Raw genomic sequence first — 22,365 nt, forward strand, 5'->3', positions numbered from 1 at the left:
GAGAGCCTGTTCATTTTCACTACCCCGCCCCGCCAACCTCTCCTTCCCCCAACCCTAGGCCACCACTCATCTACTTCTCTCTGCATAAATCTGCCTCTTCTAGACATCTCATACATATGCAACTATATAGTATGCCGTCTTTTGTGACAGCTTTCTTTCACTTAGTTTAAAGATTTTAAAGGGGTGCCTGGGTGGCTCAGTCGTTAAGCGTCTGCCTTCGGCTCAGGTCATAATCCCAGGGTCCTGGGATCGAGTCCCGCATCGGGCTCCCTGCTCGGCGGGAAGCCTGCTTCTCCCACTCCCACTCCCCCTGCTTGTGTTCCCTCTCTCGCTGTGTCTCTCTCTGTCAAATAAATAAAGATTTTAAGGTTCCTCTATGTTTGTAGCATAAATCAATAGGTCATTCCTTTTTATGGCAGAATAATATTCAATCACATGGGTATGACACATGTTGTCTATCCATTGATTAGTTGAACATTATGGTTTTTCCCCACTTTTGGCTCTTCTGAATAGTGTTACTGTGAACATTTGTATATAAGTTTTTGTGTGGACAGAACATTTTCATTTCTCTTGGTTGTATACCTGGGAGCGAGATTACTGGGTCAGATGGTAACTCTATTTTTAACTTTTGAAGGAACTTCTAGCCTGTTTCCCAAAGTAGCCACACCATTTTAGATTCCCATCAGCAGGGTTTGAGGGTTCTGATGTCTGCACATGCTTGCCAACACTTGTTACTATCTGAGTTTTTGATGATAGCTCTTTCACGGGAGGGGTGATACTGATGTGGTATCCCCCCGTGGTTTTGATTTGCATTTCCCTGATGACGGTAAGCTTTCTTCTTCTAGGAATGGCAGGTTTTCTGTCCACTACTCTGCATATGTGCTCCTAGGTGTGTGATAACCACCCTCTCTTCCTTGAACGTTCCTAGAAATCTGATATGCTTATATCAATAGGAATGCCTGGGGGTTATCAGAATGGAGGGGTGGGGTGTGTGTGTGTGTGTGTGTGTGTGTGTGTGTGTGTGTGTGTGTGTGACATTCTTATAGACTCTGCCTCTCATACTGAAAATCTTAAAGCTAGGTTCCCTTTTTAATTCTGTTTTACCAAGAAGAGAGAAAACCTTATTAATGCTGACTTAAAAGCTTTATTTGGCAGATAATCCTGCAAAAGAAAAGTGAGAGAGGGTATGACGAAGGGAAAGATTAAATAATCCAGGGTTATTTGGCTGTTACTGTGTTTTCATAGTTGTTACGAGTTCATTCTTTTTACATATTGGTTTCATTCTTGAGTACACAGAAGAACTGTACCTTGAACATGATTTTCTCGTTGACTTCCGGTATGCCCATAGTATTTGTACGTGGGCAGTACTGTAGCTCTGGGTGCCTAGCAGGTCTGCGAGGCCCTTGGAGTTGTAGAGAGGCGTGAGAATTTGTCATTCCATCCTTCAGAGTTGACTCTTGAGATTACCTGGGCAGAACATGAAGGTGGTGGTGTGCTTTTTTTTTTTTTTTTAAGATTTTATTTATTCATTTATTTGCGAGAAAGAGCAAGAGAGAGAGTCAGGAAGAGCAGAAGGACCGGCAGACCCCCCCCCCCCCCGCCCGAGCGCGGAGCTGCACGTGGGGCTTGGGCCCACGATCCCGAGATCAGCCCCAGCCAAAATCAAGAGTTGGATGCTCAACCCACTGAGCCACCCAGGCGCCCCAGTGGTGTGCCTTTTCTTACAATGTGGTGGAAGTCATCTTGACTAGAGACCAGAGGCCTGGGTGGAATGTGCAGAATGCCTTCTATATGGGAAATACTTAACGAGTTTTCTTTAATCAGTGAATGAAGAGAGCACTTCATTTCTGTAAATCTTGGTTTTATGAATCAGGAAACGTCCACACTTCACTAATAGGGCTTCAGAAGTCCCTTGCAGCCTTAAAAATTTTTGGTACAATGATTGTATTTCTAGCTTCCTAGGTTAAAAAAAAAAACAAAATAAAAGCAAAATAGAAACAATTCTTTTCACGGTGCCCAGTATCCGTCCCTGGGGGTCTGTGAGGGAGTTGAGCCCATTACCTCTTGTTGGTCCCCAGCTCCTTTTGGTGGGCAGAGAGCTTCCTGTTCCTGTGAACCCTGGGACTGGAATGATTCAGTTATAGAAATTAAATCACTTTTTTTAATAATGCAAATGTAAAGTGACCCAAAATGAATATTTGCCAAGCTGAGAATGACTGGTAAGGTCATTTTTAATGGGAGATTATATTTCACCGTGGCTGATGTCTGTCCGATTTATTGCTCTTAACTCCTGAAGCCAGGCCAGCTGATGGAAGTGCCGGCAGGAGCCTGGTCCCCAGTCTCCGGGCTGAGCGCAGAGATGGAGTCTGTTCCTGGCTGGCGCAGACCAGCGGGGCCAGTGACGTGCACACGTGGGCGCTCAGCAGGGGCCATCTGATAACGGGGGCTGCATGTTCCTGTCAGGTGTTCCGAGAGAAACACTGCCTTGTCCTACACACAAAATGCCATCACTGGAGACCCTTTATCTTTTGAGAGGAAATATGTGTGGGGTGCCTTTATCCATCTTCTTTATCCATTCATCTGTCGATGGACATCTGAGCTCTTTCCACAGTTTGGCTATTGTGGACATTGCTGCTATAAAAATTGGGATGCATGTGCCCCTTCGGATCACTAGATCTGTATCTTTGGGATAAATACCCAGTAGTGCAATTGCTGGGTCATAGGGTAGCTCTATTTTCAACTCTTTGAGGAACCTCCATACTGTTTTCCAGAGTAAACCTGTCTTTTTAAATGCCAGTAAGGTATGAACACCGGTAACTCACGTGGGGGTAGGCCGCGTCCCCTCCCTGCATCAGAAATGCCTCTTCTTTCCCTGCCGCATGTTCCTGCCATTTTTCCTTGTGTCGGATGCAAATCCCTGCAGCTCTGTTCCAGAACTCGGCATTCTTGGTGCAGTGATTCTGAGTGAGGTACTTTCTTCTATGGTACTTTCTCCCCTCTCCGCTTCTCTGGAACTTGGAGCTGTTCACCCCTTTGTTACATTTGTTCATTCATTTGTTGAAAAGAATACTCTGGAGCTGGCATATTGCAGGTGCCGTGTTGGGCACCAGGCCCCAGCGTGGAGGGGGCCATCCTGCCTCGCAGGGGGTCTTGGCTAACATGTGTCTGACTCAGTTGTGTGAGGTCTCTCCTTCGCCTCGCTGCAATACGCTCCATGAGGACACAGACCATGTCTTGTTGCAAGGATCCAGCTTTGACATTTCAGCACACGGCAGGCAGCACATTCTTGGTGACCGTGGGCTGAGTTTGGAGGTGGATGCTGATGATTTTAAAGTTTCTCCTTTCCAAGCTGTAAGATGAGGTAACTGCCTTCCTTTTCAGGAGGGTGCAGTTAACATAAAACGTGATCATGTCTGTTTACCCCTTAGAAAGGCAGGTAATATCTCAGGGGAAGTTATCACCCACCTTCATTTCCTGCTCCGCCTATTTCTGTTCCCATCGTCTCTGAGCTCGTCTGTACCACTGGTGTCTGCCCTCTCCGCCTGCCCTGCTTTCTCCTTCCTTCCTTAGAGGTGGGGGGAAGCATGACTAAAAATCTTCTGTGTGTTGGGGCGCTTGGGTGGCTCAGTGGGTTAAGCATCTGCCTTCAGCTCAGATCATGATCCCAGGGTCCTGGGATCCAGCCCCACCTTGGGCTCCCTGCTCAGTGGGGAGTCTGCTTCTCCCTCTGACCCTTCCCCCACCCATGTGCATGAGCATGCTCTCTCTCTCTCAAATAAAATCTTAAAAAAAAAAAAAAAAGAAAATGCCATTGTCACTCTCAGCATGTCTCTCTTTCAACATGTGTGCATGTACGGGGACGGACTGTCTCCACATGGAGAACTTGACTGCACACTTGGCAGGAACACCCGCTCTGTGTGTGTGCATGAGCTCTCTGTCACTTCTGGTCCTCCTGCACATGTGTTCTTCCTGAGTCATAAGCATCTCTGATCGTAAGAAAAGAGTTTTCTTAGATTAAAGCCAGTATTCTAGCCCCTGCTGCACTGTGTGGGTCCAGGTGACTGATAAAACAACAGGATTTGCACACCAAGGCATTCTGCCCTCTGTAATACCTGGTTGACAATGCCATAGAATCAGTGCAGAGATGAAGTTTTTGGAGAGAGACACAGCGTGGCCGGTTTGGGAGGGTAAGGGATGAAACAGAGTCCTGAACAGCAGGAAGTGCTGAGCGTCTTTGCTTATGTCAACATCTTTTTTCCCCCTTGCCCGTTCACCATTACAAAAACAAAAGACATTGGGAGAATCTCATATCGGGTGAATGGCAGGGAGAAGCTTCTAGTAACATATTTGTGGCAGAATCCGGTCTTCTTTTGGAAGGGGCTTAATGTACAGTAAGCTAAGTCTCCCCTGAAAAGCAGTAACATTAACCTTTGTGGGCCTGAAGTTTTGTTTTTTGACTAACCTTAAATTGGAGGCTCTTCTCTAGGTAGCAAAGTCTTCTGTGTGCACAGACTAATAAAGACATTATTTACTGAGTTTTCGTCATTGTGATGGAAACAAAATGGGGAGCTGCCTTCTGAGATGTGCTGAAACTCTTCAGAAGGTGGGAGGTGCTGGAGGGTCACGCTCAGTTTACTGGAGGTCAGGTTACTGGTGGTCAAATTCAGGGAGCAGCTCACTCCTCCCTGGGAAGCCTGGCACTTCCTGTGTCCCCCTTTCACAGATCCTTCCTACCCTAGAGCCTTAAGCCATTTCACCCCACTTCTGGGCGTCATTGTATATTCAGACTCATCACTGTGTAACTAAGTGGAGAGAAAATTGGTCCCAAATTAATGGAATTGCAGAGAGAACCCTGTTGGATTAGCTGACAAGCTGCCAGGTGAAAGAGAAGGAAAAACCCCGGTCTAGCACAGGTCTCGTGCTCAGTCTAGTTCTCCCTGAGCTGAAGAGTTGGTCAGGGGAGGTGGAGCAGGGGGCCATGTGTGTTTATTCAGTCAGCCTGCACTGACTGAGTGCCTGGTGATGGGGCGGGCCCATGTAACCTCCCCACAGCGTCCTCATCCTAGAAGGGGAGATGGGCCATGTGGAGGAAGGAACGGGATTGCTCAAAGCCACAGGAGAGATTTGAGGAGGAAGGTGGCACTAAATCCTAACTACATTCTGGTTTGGCCTAGGAAGAAAGGGTTCGGCCTGTTTCTTACAGAGGTGAATCTTGAACCAGCTCTTTAAAGAGGGGTGTTAACCAGGTGGACAAAGGGTAGGGGTAGGGGCCAAGGAATGCCTACAGGTATCCTCCAAAAAAAGTCATTCCAGCAGGTCTTTGCAAAAACAAGAATCCTCATTTTGAGACTCTCTTAGCATAGCAAATATGGGGGAGGGGTCTGTGTCTGTTTTTGTAAATAAAGTTTTATTGGAACACAGCCACACCTATTCATTCCCCTATTAAATGGGGTTGCTTTCCTGCTACAACCCAGAGTGGCATAGCTGGGGCAGACACAGTGTGGCCTGCCAAGCCTCAAATATTTACTATCTGTTCCTTCACATAAAAGGTTTGCCAACCCTTGGCATAATGGATTATTGTTCCTTGAAAGTCTTTATGAAAAGGACCCACACTGTCAGTGACCAGACTTTGATGGCAGGACTTCATGGACTTACTGGTTTATTTTACCAGCCAGTGATTTCTCTTCAATCCACTCTACTGCACCTCCAACTCTGTAGTCTCTAGTTTCCATAATTTCTGGCTCTGAATGTCTGGAACTGTAATAGTGCTTAGAGTGTGCAGAGGAAGGGGGGCATTTCTCCCTAAGCATCCCCTTAAATGTCCCGTTACCCTGACCCCCAGCTGTTTCAGACTCTGCTTACTTTCTTGGAACCTATGCTGCTTATTTGCTTGGTAAATGTTGCCAAGCAAAATCCGAAACAAAAATAGGATCAGCAGCCATTGAAAAGCATCTCTGTTCTTTGGGGAGGCATCTGTTAGTGGGTTCTGGAGCTCGCTGGCCCGCTTACAAGTGAGAGAGAAGGGGGTTGCTGTAGGGAGATCTACTACCTCAAGCCTGCATTCATTTCAAAACCACGGAGAATGCGTTTCCAAAAGATCTGTGCTTTTGAAATACTGCTTTCCTAGATACATTGAGTGTAAGTTGTGGGGAACTATATAGCAAATGCCAACTTTTTAAGCACCTACTGTTGTCTGTGGTGAGAGTCCGCTGTTGGGAGTGCCAGACTAGCCTTTTTACAAATACTAACTTATTGAGTAAAAGCTGGATGAAACAGAGATGCACTTATTTCAGTTTTACAAGATGGAGAAACAGGGGCTCTGACAAGCTAAGTATCTTCCATGTTAACTACTAAATGACACCGCCTGCAATCCTTGATGAGGATATTGATTTTATGCTCTAGTTATGTGAGTAGCTGGTGGAATGTTCCTGAAAACGCTGAATCAAGAGGTGAAGAACCTCTCTGTTTAAGACTGTCAAAAGAACTAATTTTCAAGGACAGGTACAGCTTTTATTTTAGCCCCAGCAGCTACCAACCTCGTTTAAATACCACTGTCAAATGATACTGTAGTTTGGGATCTAATTTCTCATTAGCACTTTGTATAGAAAACTGTTGGCAGTAAGTAATGGTGACATTTTCCAAGCAGTCTGGAAAATATCGTTGGTCCCCGAAGAGAAGCATGTAGGTTTAGAGTTGTCCCAGTTTCCAGCTGAAATGATGATTCCTAAACATCAGTCTGATCTTAACCGTTCCCTTCTTAAAAGCATTCAGTGCTCTGCCGTGCCCTTAGCTTAAAGATTAAAGTCTTTTACTAGGGCGCTTGCCAGAGGCCTTTCTGATTTGGGCCCTGCCCAAGCTCCTGTCTGACCACTCAGTACCTCCCACTTTGGCATTCCCCTCGGAGCGTGTCCCTGCTTTTGGAGCCTCCCCAGTTCCTCAGACACCATCTCTAGCTGGCCCCTTCCCCTGATGCACTCCTGCTTCTTAGCTGAGATGTCACTAGATCCAGGAAGCCTTCTTTGAGCCTGGAGACTGGTGTGCGTGCCCTGCCCTTGGTCCGCTCTAACATAATGTCTGTTACACTGCTGTCCAGTGGTTTACATATTTGTCCGTTGTCTACCACTAAACAGTAAGCTTTTTAGTTTCTTTTTAGTTTTGACTCTGTCGTCAAAAGGAATCGGAATCCACTTGAGCTAACTAATAGAAGGGGAGTTGTTCCGTGAGGAAATACCTGAAGCAGTAAGGAAATCTCTGCAGAAATTTAAGGACCAGGTCCATAAGGAGCTCTTCCTCACAGATGTGTCTGGTGGCTTTCTCCTTCTCTACACACCGGTTCTTTTTGCCTATCTTTAGCCAGCTGCTCAGTTCAAGCACATGTCCTGAAGCTGCTCCTGACCTCAGTCTGTCTGCGTAGCCTAGCATGGTCCTACCAGCCCTGCTGGTCCTTCCTAATCTCATGGCTCCATTGCCTGGTCTCCATTTGTTTGGATTCTGTTGCCCAGTTGCAGATTTCCCAGCAAGCACTGTGGTTGGTGTAGCTCATCCTTTCAGGCGAGGCCACATGCCTCATTGGTCTCTGGCCATCCCGCAGGTGGGCCGTCCTTGGGTCGGGTCCTCGCTGCAGACCAACTGGACCTGCGGCCCGCTGGAGGGGTTCCACCGGTCAGAGCATGGCTCCCAGTATAGACTTCCTTTTTCTGTTTCTTTCCCTGCCCCTTGCTTACAAGGGTGTTAGGTTTGTGTTTCATGAACTTTATGGTATCCTTTGTTCTCTTTCATCTTTACAGATATCATTAATGGAGCTCAAGAAAAATGTGTATTGCCTCCTATGGATGGCTACCCCCACTGTGAGGGGAAAATCAAGGTAAGGCAGAAGTAACTTCTGTTCATTCCCATCATCTTCAGTCTGCACCGATACCCTCTTCCTTCCCCTCCCCTCTCTGTAATCCCCCAGTAACACAGATGGCAAGCAAGCCCTTTAAGGGAGTCATTTCAGGGGTGCCTCAATCCTACCAGTTTGCGGCTGTGGCCATGACAACCCTTGTCTGCTTATGCCAACTCCATGGGGTTAGTCAACAATGGCTCTAACTGGTCAGATTGAAGGAGCGTGGGCCACTTCGGGAGCCTGCTGTGTCTTTGAAGCTGCCTTCCCCTGGCGTTCCCAGCCTCCAGCAGGTGATCCTTCAAGGGCCATTGACAAGGGGCTGCCATTATGTAGGGTCCAGCTTCCCTCTCCCCCAGTCCCTAGGCCCCTGCCATGAGGTCTCCAGATTGTGATTTAAATGTCACATTAGCATTTGTAGCTGAGTAACCAGAGACCCTTGAGACACTCTTTCACTCTGAACATTTTTTTAAAAAAATCCTTTTCGTATGGCCTGCTGGTATGCAGGAGACCACTCCCCTGCTTAGCAGTTTTCAGAGGAAAAGTCTTGGTTCCGATGTTTGCTTAGGATGGTGAGACCAAACCCCAGAAGCATTTGCATGGTTCCTGTTTGGGACTCTTGCATGCCTTACACACCTTGCACGCCTGCATTCATGCTCTCTTGTTCCAGGCCTGGTACTGGAGCTTGTGAAACTGTAGCTCTCTGGGGAGAACTGTAGCTTTCTTGGTTTTGAAGCAAGGGTCCCCTTAGGCAGTTGTTCTTGATGAAAGTCCCCTGGCCACTGCCTGTCCTGGGCTTTACTGCCCTGTATGTCTTGCAACCCTCCGTACCCTGAGCACCTCTGCTTAAGGCCCAGCTCAAGCCAGTGTCTCCCTGTGGATCATCTAGGAACTGGGCATCGGTTGTCCTGACCTCAGCTCAGTGACTCTGAGCCCCAGTCTGAGCCACTCACTGCTCCTTGCCCTTCATACCCTTGGCTTCTCTGTCAGCGGATGTGTGGGGCCACCGGTAACGGGCTGCTCATCGATGTCCTTACCTGGCTCTTGTCATTTCAGTGGATGAAAGATATGTGGCGCTCGGATCCCTGCTACGCAGAATACGGAGTGGATGGGTCCACCTGCTCTTTTTTTATTTACCTCAGTGAGGTGAGTCACATCTCTGGCTCTGGGGTGTGGAAAGGTGTGCTTAGTCAGTTTTGCAGCTGAGCCTGGAATTCGAAAAGTCGAGAAATGTGCACTGTTTTTACTTGGTGGACCTGTGCCTCCCTTCTTCCTTATTTTCCCCTGCTCCTAACTAGGATGATTTCTTTTTCCTTGAGGGGAAAAAACAAACTGATGTAGCTGTTTATATTTTCTTCCCCCAATTAAAAAAAAAAAAGTCTAGTAAAATACATGTAACATAAAATTTTCCATCTTTACCATTTAGTGGGAATTAAGTACATTCATGGTGATATACAACCATCGCCAGCATCCATCTCCTGAACAATTCATCTTGCAAACCTGAAACTCTACCCGTTAAACAGTGACTCCCCATTCCTCCCTTCCTCCAGTCCCTGAACACAACCATTCTAATTTGTCTCACTGATTTTGACTACTCTCACTACTCCTGTAATTTATACAGCATTTTCCTGTTTGTGACTGGCTTATTTCAGTTAACATGATGTACTCAAGATTCATCCATGTTTATAGCGTTATCAGAATTTCCTTCCCTTTCAAGGCTGAGTAGTATTCCATTGTGTTGTACCACCTTTTGCTTATCCATTTATCCGTGGATGGATACGTGGGTTACTTCCACCTTGTAACTATTGTGAATAATGCTGCTGTGAACATGGGTGTGCACACAACTCTTTGAGACTCTCCTTTTAGTTCCTTTGGGTGTATATCCAGAAGTGGAATGGCTGAATCATATGGTAATTCTGTTCCTTTTTTTTTTGAGGAACCACCAAACTTCTCCAAAGCGATGGCTCCATTTTACCTTCCTACCAGCAATGCATGAGGGTTCTAAGTTTCTCCACATCCTTGTCAATCAACACTTGTTTTCTGTTTTGTCATGTAGCTATGCTAACGGGTGTGCAATGGTATCTGACTGTGGTTTGGTTTGCATTTTCATAATGATCAGTGATGTCGAGCATCTTTTTCATGTGCTTATTGGCTGAGTTAGCTATTTCTTACAAGCTGAGTTACTTACTTTTACCTTTTTTTTAAATCTTTTTAGCTGAGCCTTATTTTCGTTTCTACCCTTAAATTCAAATAGCAGCTTTTTTTTTTAAGGGTTGCAGGACATTTTATGGGCCACATGGAATTTACATGTTGCATGCTTCAATGATTTCAGTTTCACCTTGAGGAAAATGGAGGAGGTGGGGCAGAGTTAAGACTGTTTGGGGCAAGAACAGGGGAAGAACTGAGTAGGGAATCAAAAGCCGGCTTCCCCTCCACCCTTGATGGACAAAGGCAGCCCTAGGACCTTGTGAAATGGGTGCTGGCTAATTTCAGAGGGTATACACTGGGATGTGCTATTGCTGTTTGACCAGTAGTTAATACCAGCTCCCTGGTGCCACCACGCAGGAAAGAGAATGCTTCCATTTTGAGGCTAATGATGTACTTCTGCCGTAATTTTTCGCATGAGACTCAGGCACCTCTCCTCTCTGTCACAGGAGGACAGGGGACAGCTTTTGGGGATGGAGGCCAAACCAGTACTGCCACAGGGCATGTGGCCTTAAATTCTGTGGGGTTTGTCCCTTTCCTTTACCTTTATGTCTCTTTCCCTTTTGAGAGCCACTCAGACTTTTTTTGTTTTATATGGTTGCCCCAGGGCCACCCCATGGCCATCATGAAGAGGCCTCAGAGCTAATGATAGTTAAATTATCTCTTGGAAATTAAAAGCACAGTGAGTTGGGTGTGTGATGCTCCTCATTAGCAGGCTGCTGGCAAATTAATTCTGTCTCATTTATTTGAGTGTTTTTTTGGCTGGGGTAGCCTGTGGCCCACCTTCTCATTTCTTTCTACAGAGGAGTAAGGCCTGGGGCTCTGGGTGAACCTGCGTTCCAATGAGAAGTCAATTAGAAGCACCTTCCCCGCCCCAAGGAAAAGGTTCCTCCTTCAGTTTAATTTTCCAAAAGTTTCCTTCCCCTTTCCATTTGATAGAATTTAGCCAGAGTCCAGCTGTGCTCCCTGATTGACAGACTGGGCTAATTTCACGCCTTCCTAAGACTCTTCATGTTGGGCGTACTGCTGAGCTGCAGCTAGAGAATTGCATCCCACTCCAGCCTTCCCTCTGTCTCCCGAGCCAGAGCCGGGAAGGTGTGGGAGAACGGTGCAGATGGGAAGGGGCTGCGATTATCTGTGACCTAGTTCCCTTCCTGTGAAGCTGCCGCCCAGCCCCACTCGCAGTGGAGGAAGGATGTGGCTAAGATGAGAACAGGGAGCCTCTAGTGAGTGTGGGGCAGATGGGGCTGTGGAAGGGTGTGATGGATCACGTGCTCTTAACACTGGGGCCGGCGTGTCTCACTTCAGAACCCGTAACTATTTTTCCTCTCTCCAAGTGTGGAATGGTGCTTTCTTTGCCTTTTCCTCTCTCTCCTCATGCAGAGGATCGGGCTTTTCTTTCTGTTCAGCTCAATTCAGTTCAGTGATCACTTATCGAAAGTCTATCATATTCATAGGATGTCAACAATTGGTAAGAACTCCATTTTTTGGCACTACGATACGCACTCAGGATGAACCTAATGGAAGAAGAATGGTTGCAGGTAGTGGAGCCAGAACAGGGTGGAGCGAGTTTCCCTGCAGACAGAACTAGGAACTTCTTTTTAATTCAAATCTGAAAATAACCTCGAAACTCTGGCCTTTAAAAAAAAAAAATGCATTTTGAGGCGCCTGGGTGGCTCAGTCAGTTGAGCGGCTGCCTTTGGCTTGGGTCATGATCCCAGGGTCCTGGGATCGAGCCCTGCATTGGGCTCCCTGCTCAGCAGGGAGTCTGCTTCTCCTTCTTCCTCTGCTTCTCCCCCTGCTTGTGCTGTCTGAAATAAATAAATAAAATATTTTCAAAACTTGCATTTTATCGTATCATCTTAATAGGTACCCTGTAAGAGTTGGAGGAGACTCTCACCACTGTGGTCTCTTGGACGAGAACTACTGCCTTAGAGCCTCATCCCCAGGGTCACACTGTTTTTGATGCTTTCTAAACACTATACTTCTGGACAAGTTACTTACCCTCTTTGTACCTCATGTTCTTCCTTTATAAAATAGTGTTTTTAACTTTGTTTTTTATCTTTTTTTATTTTTTAAAGATTTTATCTATTTATTTGACAGAGAGATAGAGCCAGAGAGCACAAGCAGAGGGAATGGTAGAGGGAGAGGGAGAAGCAGGCTCTGCACTGAGCAGGGAGCCCGATGCGGGGCTCGATCCCAGGACCCTGGGCTCATGACCTGAGCCGAAGGCAGACGCTTAACCATCTGAGCCACCCAGGTGCCCCAACTTTGTTTTTTAAAGGATTCTGCTGTGATGATTCCTGAGTCTATGGGAACATGCATAGAATAGAGCCGGGCAGATAGATGACACTCAATAAACCCAATTGAGGCCTTTATGGTTTTTGATGATGTCATTATTTGCGGACCATTAGGGGGCGTTTTTATGTGGGAACTTGGTTTTGTTTTACAATTAGAACCAATTTCTGGTTCTAACTCTAATTTAATTTTAGATCCTTTGATTTCTGGTGATGTAGAAATGCAGCTGTTACCCTTAACTTATTTTTTCTGCATATCATGCTCGTGTTTGCATTGGAACTTGGAGCTGGCTGTCTGGAGCAGCAGTGTGCCCCTTGCCACCATTAATTTGAAATGACCAGAGGTGGTTTTTAAAGCCAATTAATTCTGTACTAGAATTTTTTTTTAATCCTGGATAGCATCTGTGTCTCTATAGTGCTGTTTTTGGTCTAGGTTTTTGTTTTGCTTTGTTTTCCCTCTTGCTTTTCCTTGAAACCTTCCTCCTTTTGATACTTGATTTAAACTGCGTATCCTATGCCAGGTTTCTCTTGCCACTGGGAAAACAATGAAGAGAGACCTCTTCATTTGATTTGTTTACTTGATCAACAGACGTACCAGTCACTTTTATTCTTCTCTAAATCTTCATCGAAGAGCCAGTTCTGGTTTCCATTTAAGTTTAACCTCAGGACTTTGACAGAAACGAACAAACAAGCAAAAAAAGCCACAAAGTAACTATGGTCACCAGTTGAATCCAGGCACTGAGATTTAGCCCAGTCCTGGGGGATGGCCCTCAGCTTTCATTTTTCTTTCCCTCAGTTGTTCTCAGTGTGCCAACTTCCACTGCATTACAGGGCTATGGACTTGTGCTTGTACCCTCACCAACTCGATATTCTACACGTCTTTCTTGGTAAAACCCAGATAGAGCAGCCTGCAGTATTTCCCCTTATGTTATACCCGAGGATGCTTGCAATGTGTCTGATGCTGGACCCAGGACTGCATATGGTGTGAGTCCAGGTATTGCCCTTGTTGGGTGGAAGACAGTAAGAGAAAAATGACACAGTATTGAGCCCCAGTGTATTCCAGGCACCTCAAATACACAATCTCATTTACTGGCCCCCCCAACCCCAACCCTGAGTAATAGCCAAATCAGAGCAGCTCAGAGAGGCTAAGTGCTTCATGCTTCTGCACTTTGCATTACTGTTGCCCCTTCATGTCAAAGAAAGACTGAACTCGGGTAAGTAAGTGATTTATTGGCTTTAACTCTGCATTCAGTTCTGTGCTCCAAACCTATTGTGTTTGAAATACAGCTCTAATTTAGCTAGTTTGCATTAATGAATCTTCATGGCCAGTTTTCGAATACTCAACATTTTGATACCCTGCCCTTCAAAAAGAGAAACAACACTGATTCTCCTGAGGACGTACCTCACGAAAGCCAGGTGCTCAGCCTTTCCAGGTGGTGGGAGTGAATGAATGATTCATTAGGCAGCCTAGCATTTCCAGATCATCGGGCAGTTTATGTTTTTGCGAGCCATGTAACTACTCCTGTTATAGAGACAAGGCTCTATAAAGTAATTACTCTGTCATTGTTTCAGGTATATTAACTTAGCCCTCTGCAGAGCCTTTTACCGCTAACAGATTTTATGAAACTTAGAATGAATTTCTTTACCCCTGTTGCTATTACACTGGTAGATGGAGCTGGTACAGCTAACACCCACACATTTTTATCTCTTTACACAATTAGTCGAGACTTCTTAATTTGTTTGTGCTGTTCTTTTTAAACACTTCTGTTGCTGTTACACATAGAGTTGCTCGAAAATAAGCAAATTGCCCAGCAATCGATGGCCGGAGCTTAGGATATATACAAGCTGTTGCTTCAGACGCCAATTTGGGCTGGGCGAACCAGTGTGCGTGCTTATGTGCGTATGTGTGAGACTCCCTCATGAAGGAACAAAGGAAGCAATTTCATGCCTTCCTCATCAATCTGTGTCTTATATTTCAGGAACAACAGGCGTAAAGGTCTTTGCCTCTTTCTATTTTCCCTTGGCAATATGTAAAACTAATATTGGCTGAGCATGCTATTAACCTTGAGTTTAAATTCAGCGTACTTAATCCCTTGATTAATGCCAAGATTAATGCCCAACAGCAAAGGTTGAAAGCTTAAATGTTTGTGAATGCGAGCATGAAATGAAATCCTAATAACCAGTACAATGATTTGGATTTATGGGCTGTGTTGGCTGCTAGAGATAACTTGGAAATGGTGTTGCGTAGACTAATTTGTCAGAGTGGGCAGCAATGAAGAATTGACTGTTCAGTTGCAAGAGAAAACCTGAATGAAAAAAAACATAACATTTTGGGAAGGGTCAGGGAGTACTTTAAAAATATCCCTTGCCTGTTGCCTGAGAATCCCAACACATACCTTTGAAAGGTCTAGCCATTTGAGATGGGGAATTTCCTGTCTGTGAGATAATCATTTCTGGGTAGTAAAGGAGATAGCAGAGATTGATGATCCGGTTCTTTTTGCTTTTTGAGGTCAGCCCTTCCTTGTACCTTTTTCATCCATGTGTTTTCATTGCTCTGATTACCTGAGTTCTAATGCATCCTTAGAAAATGGATTTTTTTTTTTAAACTGTCTTGAGTCTGTCAGTCCCACCAACTGATCTGTTGGTTCTGTCCATTCAGACCCTCCCCTCTCCAAGTTTATCTTCTTGGTGGCCCCTCCCGTTTGTAAGTTTCATGTACTGCATCACTGGTACTTACACTTCTTGCTCTGGCTGCCACCTTACAAACGTGAGCAGGGCACATGACAGGACAGGCCAAACCCCGCACCAGCACCTCTTGGCTCCTTGAAACGCAGGTGGCAGACAGGGCTTCTGTGCAGTCGTCTCCAACTTGTGTTTTGCAAACTTTTAAGTACTGTGTCTTGTAATTACTATTGTACGCCAGTAAAATAACTGCAACATTTTTATGTTTTGAACTTTTTTAATGTGGAAAATTTCAGACATACGAAAAAGAAGAGTATAACAAACTCCTGTGGACCCATGACTGAGATTCAGCAATTGTCAATTCATGGCCAGTATCTTTTCATTTACTCCCCCATCCCATTGTTTTGAAGCAAATTCCAAAGGTCTTAGGATCGTGAATGTTTCAGTATGTATCTTTAAGAAATCCTGTTACTACTCCCAGTGTAACTGATAATACGATCTCATATCTAAAATTAACATAATTCCTTAATATCATAAAATACCGGGTTAGTGTTTGCATTTTCTAAGCAGTCTTATAAATTAAAGTTTATTTATTTGAACTGGGTTTCAAGTAAGGACCATATGCTGGAATTGTTGGTGTCTCTTAAGTCTCTTCTTAATGTTAGGTTCCCATCCACCTTGTTCTTCCCTTTATGTTTTGTTTTTGTTTTTTTGAAGAGACGTCTTCATTTGCCTTAGATAGGTTGTTATACTCTGAATTCTGATGATTATATCTTTGTGTTGTTGTTTATTTCCTGTAAATTGATAGTTAGATCTGTGACTTGATCAGCGTCAGGCTTAATATTTTCTTGCAAAACTTCTTCATGAATGGTATTGTCACTTCTGTCAGGAGGCACACAATGCCCATTGTCTCTGTTTTTATGATGTTAGCAGCTGTCAATGATCCAGGCCTGGGTTCAGTAATTCATTAGGGATTTCTTCTTAATATATCATGAATACTTTTTTTTAAAGATTTTATTTTTAAGTAATCTCTACACTCACTGTGGAGCTCAAACTCACGACCCTGAGATCAGGAGTCACGCTCCACAGACTGAGCCAGCCAGGCGCCCCTTGGGAATACTTGTATGAAGAGAAGTGACTCTCCATCTGCATTTAGTTACCATGAGAAACAGCTCACATAGGAACCCTTGTTTCTCTGTTGGCTTCCTAGCATCTTCAACTGGTGACCGGTACTTTGTTTGTTTGTTTGTTTATACGCTTCTTGGTTTTTATCATTATGAAGTCATCGATTGAAACATATTTGTTATGTTCTATCTACTCCAATTGTTTTCTTACCCGCTCTCCAACTGCCCTTTTTCTGACTGGTGGGAGCCAATTAATAATTGTTTTCTGGATCCTTTTGACATGACCCTGATAGTTTTGAATGGTTTTTACCTATCTGGTATGACAAAATCTTCCTGGTTCCTCTGACACAATTTCTACCCTAGACCAGGAATTGGCCATTTATCTCAGGACCACCAGTTCCTCTCAGTGGGAGACCACAGTCTGGGTGCCAGAAGCCTCCATTGTTCTTGGGTTTTGCTGAGTGCTGGGGGATGTAACAATGAACAGAAAGATGAGCTTTCCTCCTTAAGGTTTTGTTTTGTAGGGGGAGACAGACAAAACCAAAAGTAAAATGTATATCTTTTAGATTGTGATAAGTACCGTGGAGAAAAGTAAAACAGGAGAGGGTATTAAGAAGTGCTTATGACGAATGATGGTATCAGTTTTAGATAGAGTGGTCGGGAAATGCCCTACTGAGAAGATGAGAGGATGATATTAGAGCACCAGTTTGAAGAAAGTGAGTAAGAAGTGCAGATGTCTGGCAGAGGTGTTTAGTTGGCAGTGGCAGCAATAAGTGCAAAGGTCCTGGGGTGACCATCAGCATCCAACAATAAAAACAAGTGCAAGGAAACTAATCTCCAGGGAGATTTTTGTCTGTTTTGTTCACAGGGATAATGGTGCCTGGCATACATATTTATTGAATGAAATATCCTATTTAGAGCATTTTCAAAAAATAGGCGATAGATTTTTGTTTGTTTGTTTGGAGTAACTTCTCCCAGCTATCACCTTTCTAAACTTGAGAAAATATTGTGAAATTTGTAACTTTAAAATCTGCTAAAACATTAAGTTTGAGCCATGATGAAGCAGGGGTATTTCAAGCACTTTTTCACAATTTAATATAATGCTCTTTCATATTAGGACTATAAGGCATCGCAGGGACTAAGAGAATGGAATGAGCCAATTATATTAGAAGGCACAGCTTTCTTGCCCATCTTTTATTCTCATTGTCACTTGAGCATTATTTGCCTGCTCCTATGCTTCAGGCAAAATTGCATAATAACACAGAAGAAGTACTCTGTTCCCTGTGTCTAGAATGTGACTACCTCTATAAATCGGGTGCCTTTGGCTACCGAAGTGTAGATGCGGCCCACTGGGGCCAGTGTTGCCACTGTGCCGTGTGCAGCAGGATGTGCGCCCAGGGAGGGTTGGTTATAGGAAGCGTCCCTGTGCATCCCCTTGTGGTTGGCTACAGAGGAATTCATTTACTGCCTCTCTTGTGAGGAGGAAGATTGATACTGCTTCCCCTATGGTGATTTGGGATGGATTTTTGAGACTCTGTGACATCCTGCCATCAGCACCCGACTGGTTTTGGGCATGTGGAATACTTACTGTAGCTTTTGTTGAAGTTCTACCCCTTCCTTAGCCCCCAGAGAACAGTGTTGGATTGCCCCAGCCCTTGGCACTCTCTCGCACATATTTGGTCCAGAACTCTCTGGTCATAGTATTCCTGCCTGCCTTGGTAGGGAGCAGTTGTACAGTATTAGAGAATACACAGGAGGCTCCATGGCCTGTCTGGATACAGCTATGTGTGTGTGGCCTAGAGCTTTCCACCCTGTTCCTCTTCAGTGAGATGAAGGGAGAGCCTGCCTCACCTGCCTCAGTGTGTTTCCGGAAGGTTCTCATGAAATGACAACAGCGGGTAAGTGCCACCTACCTGGAAAAGAGGATCATCATGAATATCGTTAGTGCTCAAGTCACGTCCTTGAACTGTTCATTCACCACTCCAATAATGATCGAGACCCTACTGTGTGCCCGGCACTGTTCTCAGAAGAGCCCTGAGCAGGCAAATCGATGTTTCTGTTCTGAAGGAATGTCATTCGCATGGGGCACAAAATCATTTCCACAAGTGCTGAGTGTTCCAAGGAGAGAGAGAAAAAAAAAAGAGTTGAGGATAAGAGCGGCCAGGTAAGTAGGTCAGGGAAGGCTTCTCTCAGGAAAAGTTAGGGCATAGTGTAGAAGTAACAGAGTCACACATGGAACTCTCTGGAAGGAAGAATGTTTCAGGGAGAAAGAATATCAAATGCAGAAGCCCTGAGATATAGGGTTCCCAGGTAAAATACAGGGTACCCATTGATATTTGAATTTCTGATAAACAATAATTTTTTAAACTATAAGGTGACAAATACTACATGGAACATACTAATACTAAAACCAAATCATTATCTGAAATTCTAATTTAACTTGGTGTCCTTGTTTTCATACCCTCCTGCCCTGCACCACACACACCCACTGGGCCGCCCTTGTGAGGTAAGAATGTTCCTTTTGGACTTGGAAGGAAGGTCTCGTATGAAGGGCAGGGTGAGTGAGGCAGCCAGGGTTCAGGTCCCATTCTGTAGGATCTTGGTATAAATTCCAGGCTTTATTTTGAGCGCAAGGAGAAAACCTCTGAAGGGTTTGCGTTAGTGTAGGATGTGATCCACTTTTGGCTTGAAAACAGTCCTGCTGCACAGAACAGACGGGGGCAGGAGTTGCCCACTGGGAGTTCTTACTGCTTTCATTGTCCTTACAGCACGGCCACACGGTAGGAGCCGAGCAAAATTGTTCTGAAGGATTTTCTGTAGAAGCTTTAGGCGGTACTCTAACACTGAAGAGAGTGGACTGTGCTGGCAGGACCGAGGGACATAAAGGTCTGGGTTCCGTGCGCATCATGTGGTGATTAAGCGCAGGGACTCGGGGACGGCACAGATGGCACGTCAGTCCTCAACTGTGGGTCTTCCCTGTGCCGTGTCCTCATCCGGCATGATAAGTGGCCTTTCCCAGGGGATTATTTGAAGACCAAGTGAGGTTATGTGTGTCAAGTGCTTATCCTAGTGCCTGGCTCCTAGGACAGTGTAGCTTTTATTTATTTATTTTTTAATTTTTTATTGTGTTAATCACCATACATTACATCATTAGTTTTTGATGTAGTGTTCCATGATTCATTGTTTGTGCATAACACCCAGTGCTCCACGCAGAACGTGCCCTCTTTAATACCCATCACCAGGCTAACCCATCCCCCAGCCCCCTCCCCTCTAGAACCCTCAGTTTGTTTTTCAGAGTCCATCGTCTCTCATGGTTCGTCTCCCCCTCCGGTTTCCCCCCCTTCATTCTTCCCCTCCTGCTATCTTCTTCTTTTTCTTTTCTTAACATATATTGCATTATTTGTTTCAGAGGTACAGATCTGTGATTCAACAGTCTTGCACAATTCACAGCGCTCACCATTGTAGCTTTTATTTTTATATTTAGTCTCCCTCGCCCTGCCCACCATACACACCATACACAACCATTTCCTCACAAACAATTTGGCCCAAATATTAATCAGCTCAGGTGTTTGGTGCAGAGGACCAGTCTAGAGAACTGAACCACGTAGTGACGTGTAGACATCTTTTACCATTTGCGTTGGCTTTTTGAGCCTTAGAAAGGGAAGTGGGTGGGGTATGGAGTGGAGTAGAGAAAGCTCTTTTCTTTTTTAAGTGTATACCTTCATGAGTAACTTCATTTGATATGTCATCAGTATGATGAATACATGTATGTAGGTATGTGTGTATCTATATTCATATGACTAGTCAGTGTATTAAATCAATAGATACATAGTCAGCTACATCCTTTTGATATATAACCAACTAGCCGGGATAGGATGATGTAGAATCTTATAATGTAATAGGGTTATTAAGAGGTCAGCTGAAGGGTACCTGGGTGGCTGAGTTGGTTAAGCATCTGCCTTCGGCTCAGGTCATGATCTCAGGGTCCTGGGAATGAGCCCCGCATCTGGCTCCCTGCTCCCTGGGGAGTCTGCTTCTCCCTCTCCCTCTCCCTCTGCTGCTCCCCCTGCTGGTACTCTCTCTCACTCTCTCTCTCAAATAAATAAATAAAATCTTAAAAAAAAAATAAAGTCAGCTGAGCCATCGCCTTCATTTGGTAAGTGAGAAAACTTGAAAACTAAATGCTTTAAGTTTATATGTCTAGTCATTGGTAGAGCTGGGCACAGAGTCCCTTTTGGCCGATTCCAAATTCAGTGCTCTTTCCCCACTCAACAGTCGTCTGTCCTCTACTAAGCTTGGTCTTTAAGGGAGGCTCTAACGTGTTCTGGTCAGGGGCGCGATAGACCCCTTTTGTCACCCAGTCCTGGAGCTCACTGGTGAGCTTGCCTTGGAAAGTTCCCATCTCCTTGGAGCCTTGACTTCCCCACATGTAACCTGGTGATGGTACCCATGTCACATGGCTCTTCAGGGATTAAATGATGTAATGCATGCAAGCTTATTTTTTTCCCAGAGATCCTGACTTACTGTAAACCTTCAGTAAGTGACTATATGCTTATATAAGGTAACTCCTTTAGAAATTATTCTCTTAATAAACATTCATTGTAAAAACTCATAATGTGCAGATTAGCATAAAGAAGAAAATGAAAAACACCCGTAACACCCTCATCCAGAGATAAGCTCACCTTTCTTACACATTTTTCTCATTTAGTTTTGATTGCACTTACTATCTGAAAAATACGGCATGAAATTCTCTAGGTCAGTGACCCATTAGAGCCAAACACTTCACGTTAATCACGAGAGAAGAGGCCATAACGGTGCCTGTTCATTATTCTTTCCAAAGAGTTGAATGTTACTATAAAGTTATACCAGTTGTACATAAATTCGTGCATATATATGTTAAATCTCCTACTAGTTTTTGCTGTAATTTTATTGCTGCTTTGTCCTCTTTAAATTCTAACTTGAGCTATATATGTGTTTACTAGTGGTTTCTTTTTTCTTAAATATAACAAATTGTCCATTCTACAGACCTTGCAAGTAAGTGTGACCCACATGAATTGTTTAGGGACTTTGTTTTGACTCACATTGCTCATGAATAAGCTGCTAAACCTTCTCAGATCAAAGAAGTTTAAATCACTGGGAGGAGGCTTGTCAAAAATCAAATTGGTTAATTTTATATCTCCTTATTCCAGAAAGGTGATTTATAGGACTCTCTCTGTGGAATATGTGTTAATGTTCCAAAGTTCTAGCCTGACTGGTCTTTTTCTGTTTTTCCTGCCTCTTCAGTTTGTGGCCTGAGGATCGTGCGCTAAAAAGATGGGTTCTGGGAAAGGAGTTTTGCCTTCAAATCGAAGGTTATTTGAGTCATGGTTTGGCTCCTCTGTTGATTGTTATGTGCGTGTTGCCATGAACTCAGGTGGTTTTCAGTGCTTAAGAGGTACTATGGTGATTTGTGGACTATTTGAAGGCTATCCAGTTCCTTTCCTGGCAAAGGTCTTGAGGCAGGGCTCCCCAGCTCCCAGGAGCCGGGCAGGTGTGGGAGTGGACAGTGGGAGGGTCCAGCTACATCCATGTGCCTGCACCTGGAGCAAATACAAAATCCTGTCCCAGGGAGAGCACCAGGGGTCACAGTGGGAAAAGTGTGGCCAAAGGCATGAGCATAGGAAGGCACCAGGCTGATAGAGGCCATGAGGGTTCTAAGAAGCAGAGAAGAGTTGGCAAGAATAATTTGAACTAGAAGAGCTTCCAGAGCAGGAAAGCAGTGGGCTCATTCTAGGGTCCAGCTTTCTTGGGACGATGCTGTGCTGGGGGGTTGGACTCATTCAATGGCCCTGGGTAAATCAGGCAGAAAACAAAATTAGGGATTAGGAGGTTGAGTTATTAGCCTTGAGCAAGACTTTCCCTGAGTGTTATTAATGACGATCTTATTTAGGAAAATGTTGCTCATTTGAGGGCTGTTTCAGTACTTGGAGTTACTGCCAGTACTGGCTTTCTTCCAATCTTGGTAATCCTCTGAGGTTTCAGAAAAAAAGTGGTTGGGCCCCCCCCACCCCACTTCCCATGGAGAAATTGGTTTATGTATAATTTAATTATTTTGTTAGCCAGTCATCCTGACTGTGTACAAAAACAGCAACCTTAAAAACCCACCATCTTCATTTGGTGTCAGAGATGTTCATAA

The 22,365-nt window shown here is 44.7% G+C and overlaps 1 protein-coding gene across 4 annotated transcripts in view; it reads left to right on the plus strand.

Annotated features, from left to right (window-relative positions):
• Positions 1 to 22,365, plus strand: part of MGAT5 (alpha-1,6-mannosylglycoprotein 6-beta-N-acetylglucosaminyltransferase) — a 326,381-nt gene that overhangs the window by 177,590 nt on the left and 126,426 nt on the right. For all 4 annotated transcript variants that reach the window (XM_027589390.2, XM_027589391.2, XM_027589393.2 and 1 more), the window contains 2 exons: positions 7,788 to 7,864; positions 8,939 to 9,028. In XM_027589390.2, the coding sequence (XP_027445191.1) occupies positions 7,788 to 7,864; positions 8,939 to 9,028 (167 nt within the window). The remainder of the gene's footprint in view (positions 1 to 7,787; positions 7,865 to 8,938; positions 9,029 to 22,365) is intronic.

This window comes from Zalophus californianus, chromosome 3 (genome assembly GCF_009762305.2).
Source record: "Zalophus californianus isolate mZalCal1 chromosome 3, mZalCal1.pri.v2, whole genome shotgun sequence".
Classification (NCBI taxonomy): domain Eukaryota; kingdom Metazoa; phylum Chordata; class Mammalia; order Carnivora; family Otariidae; genus Zalophus; species Zalophus californianus.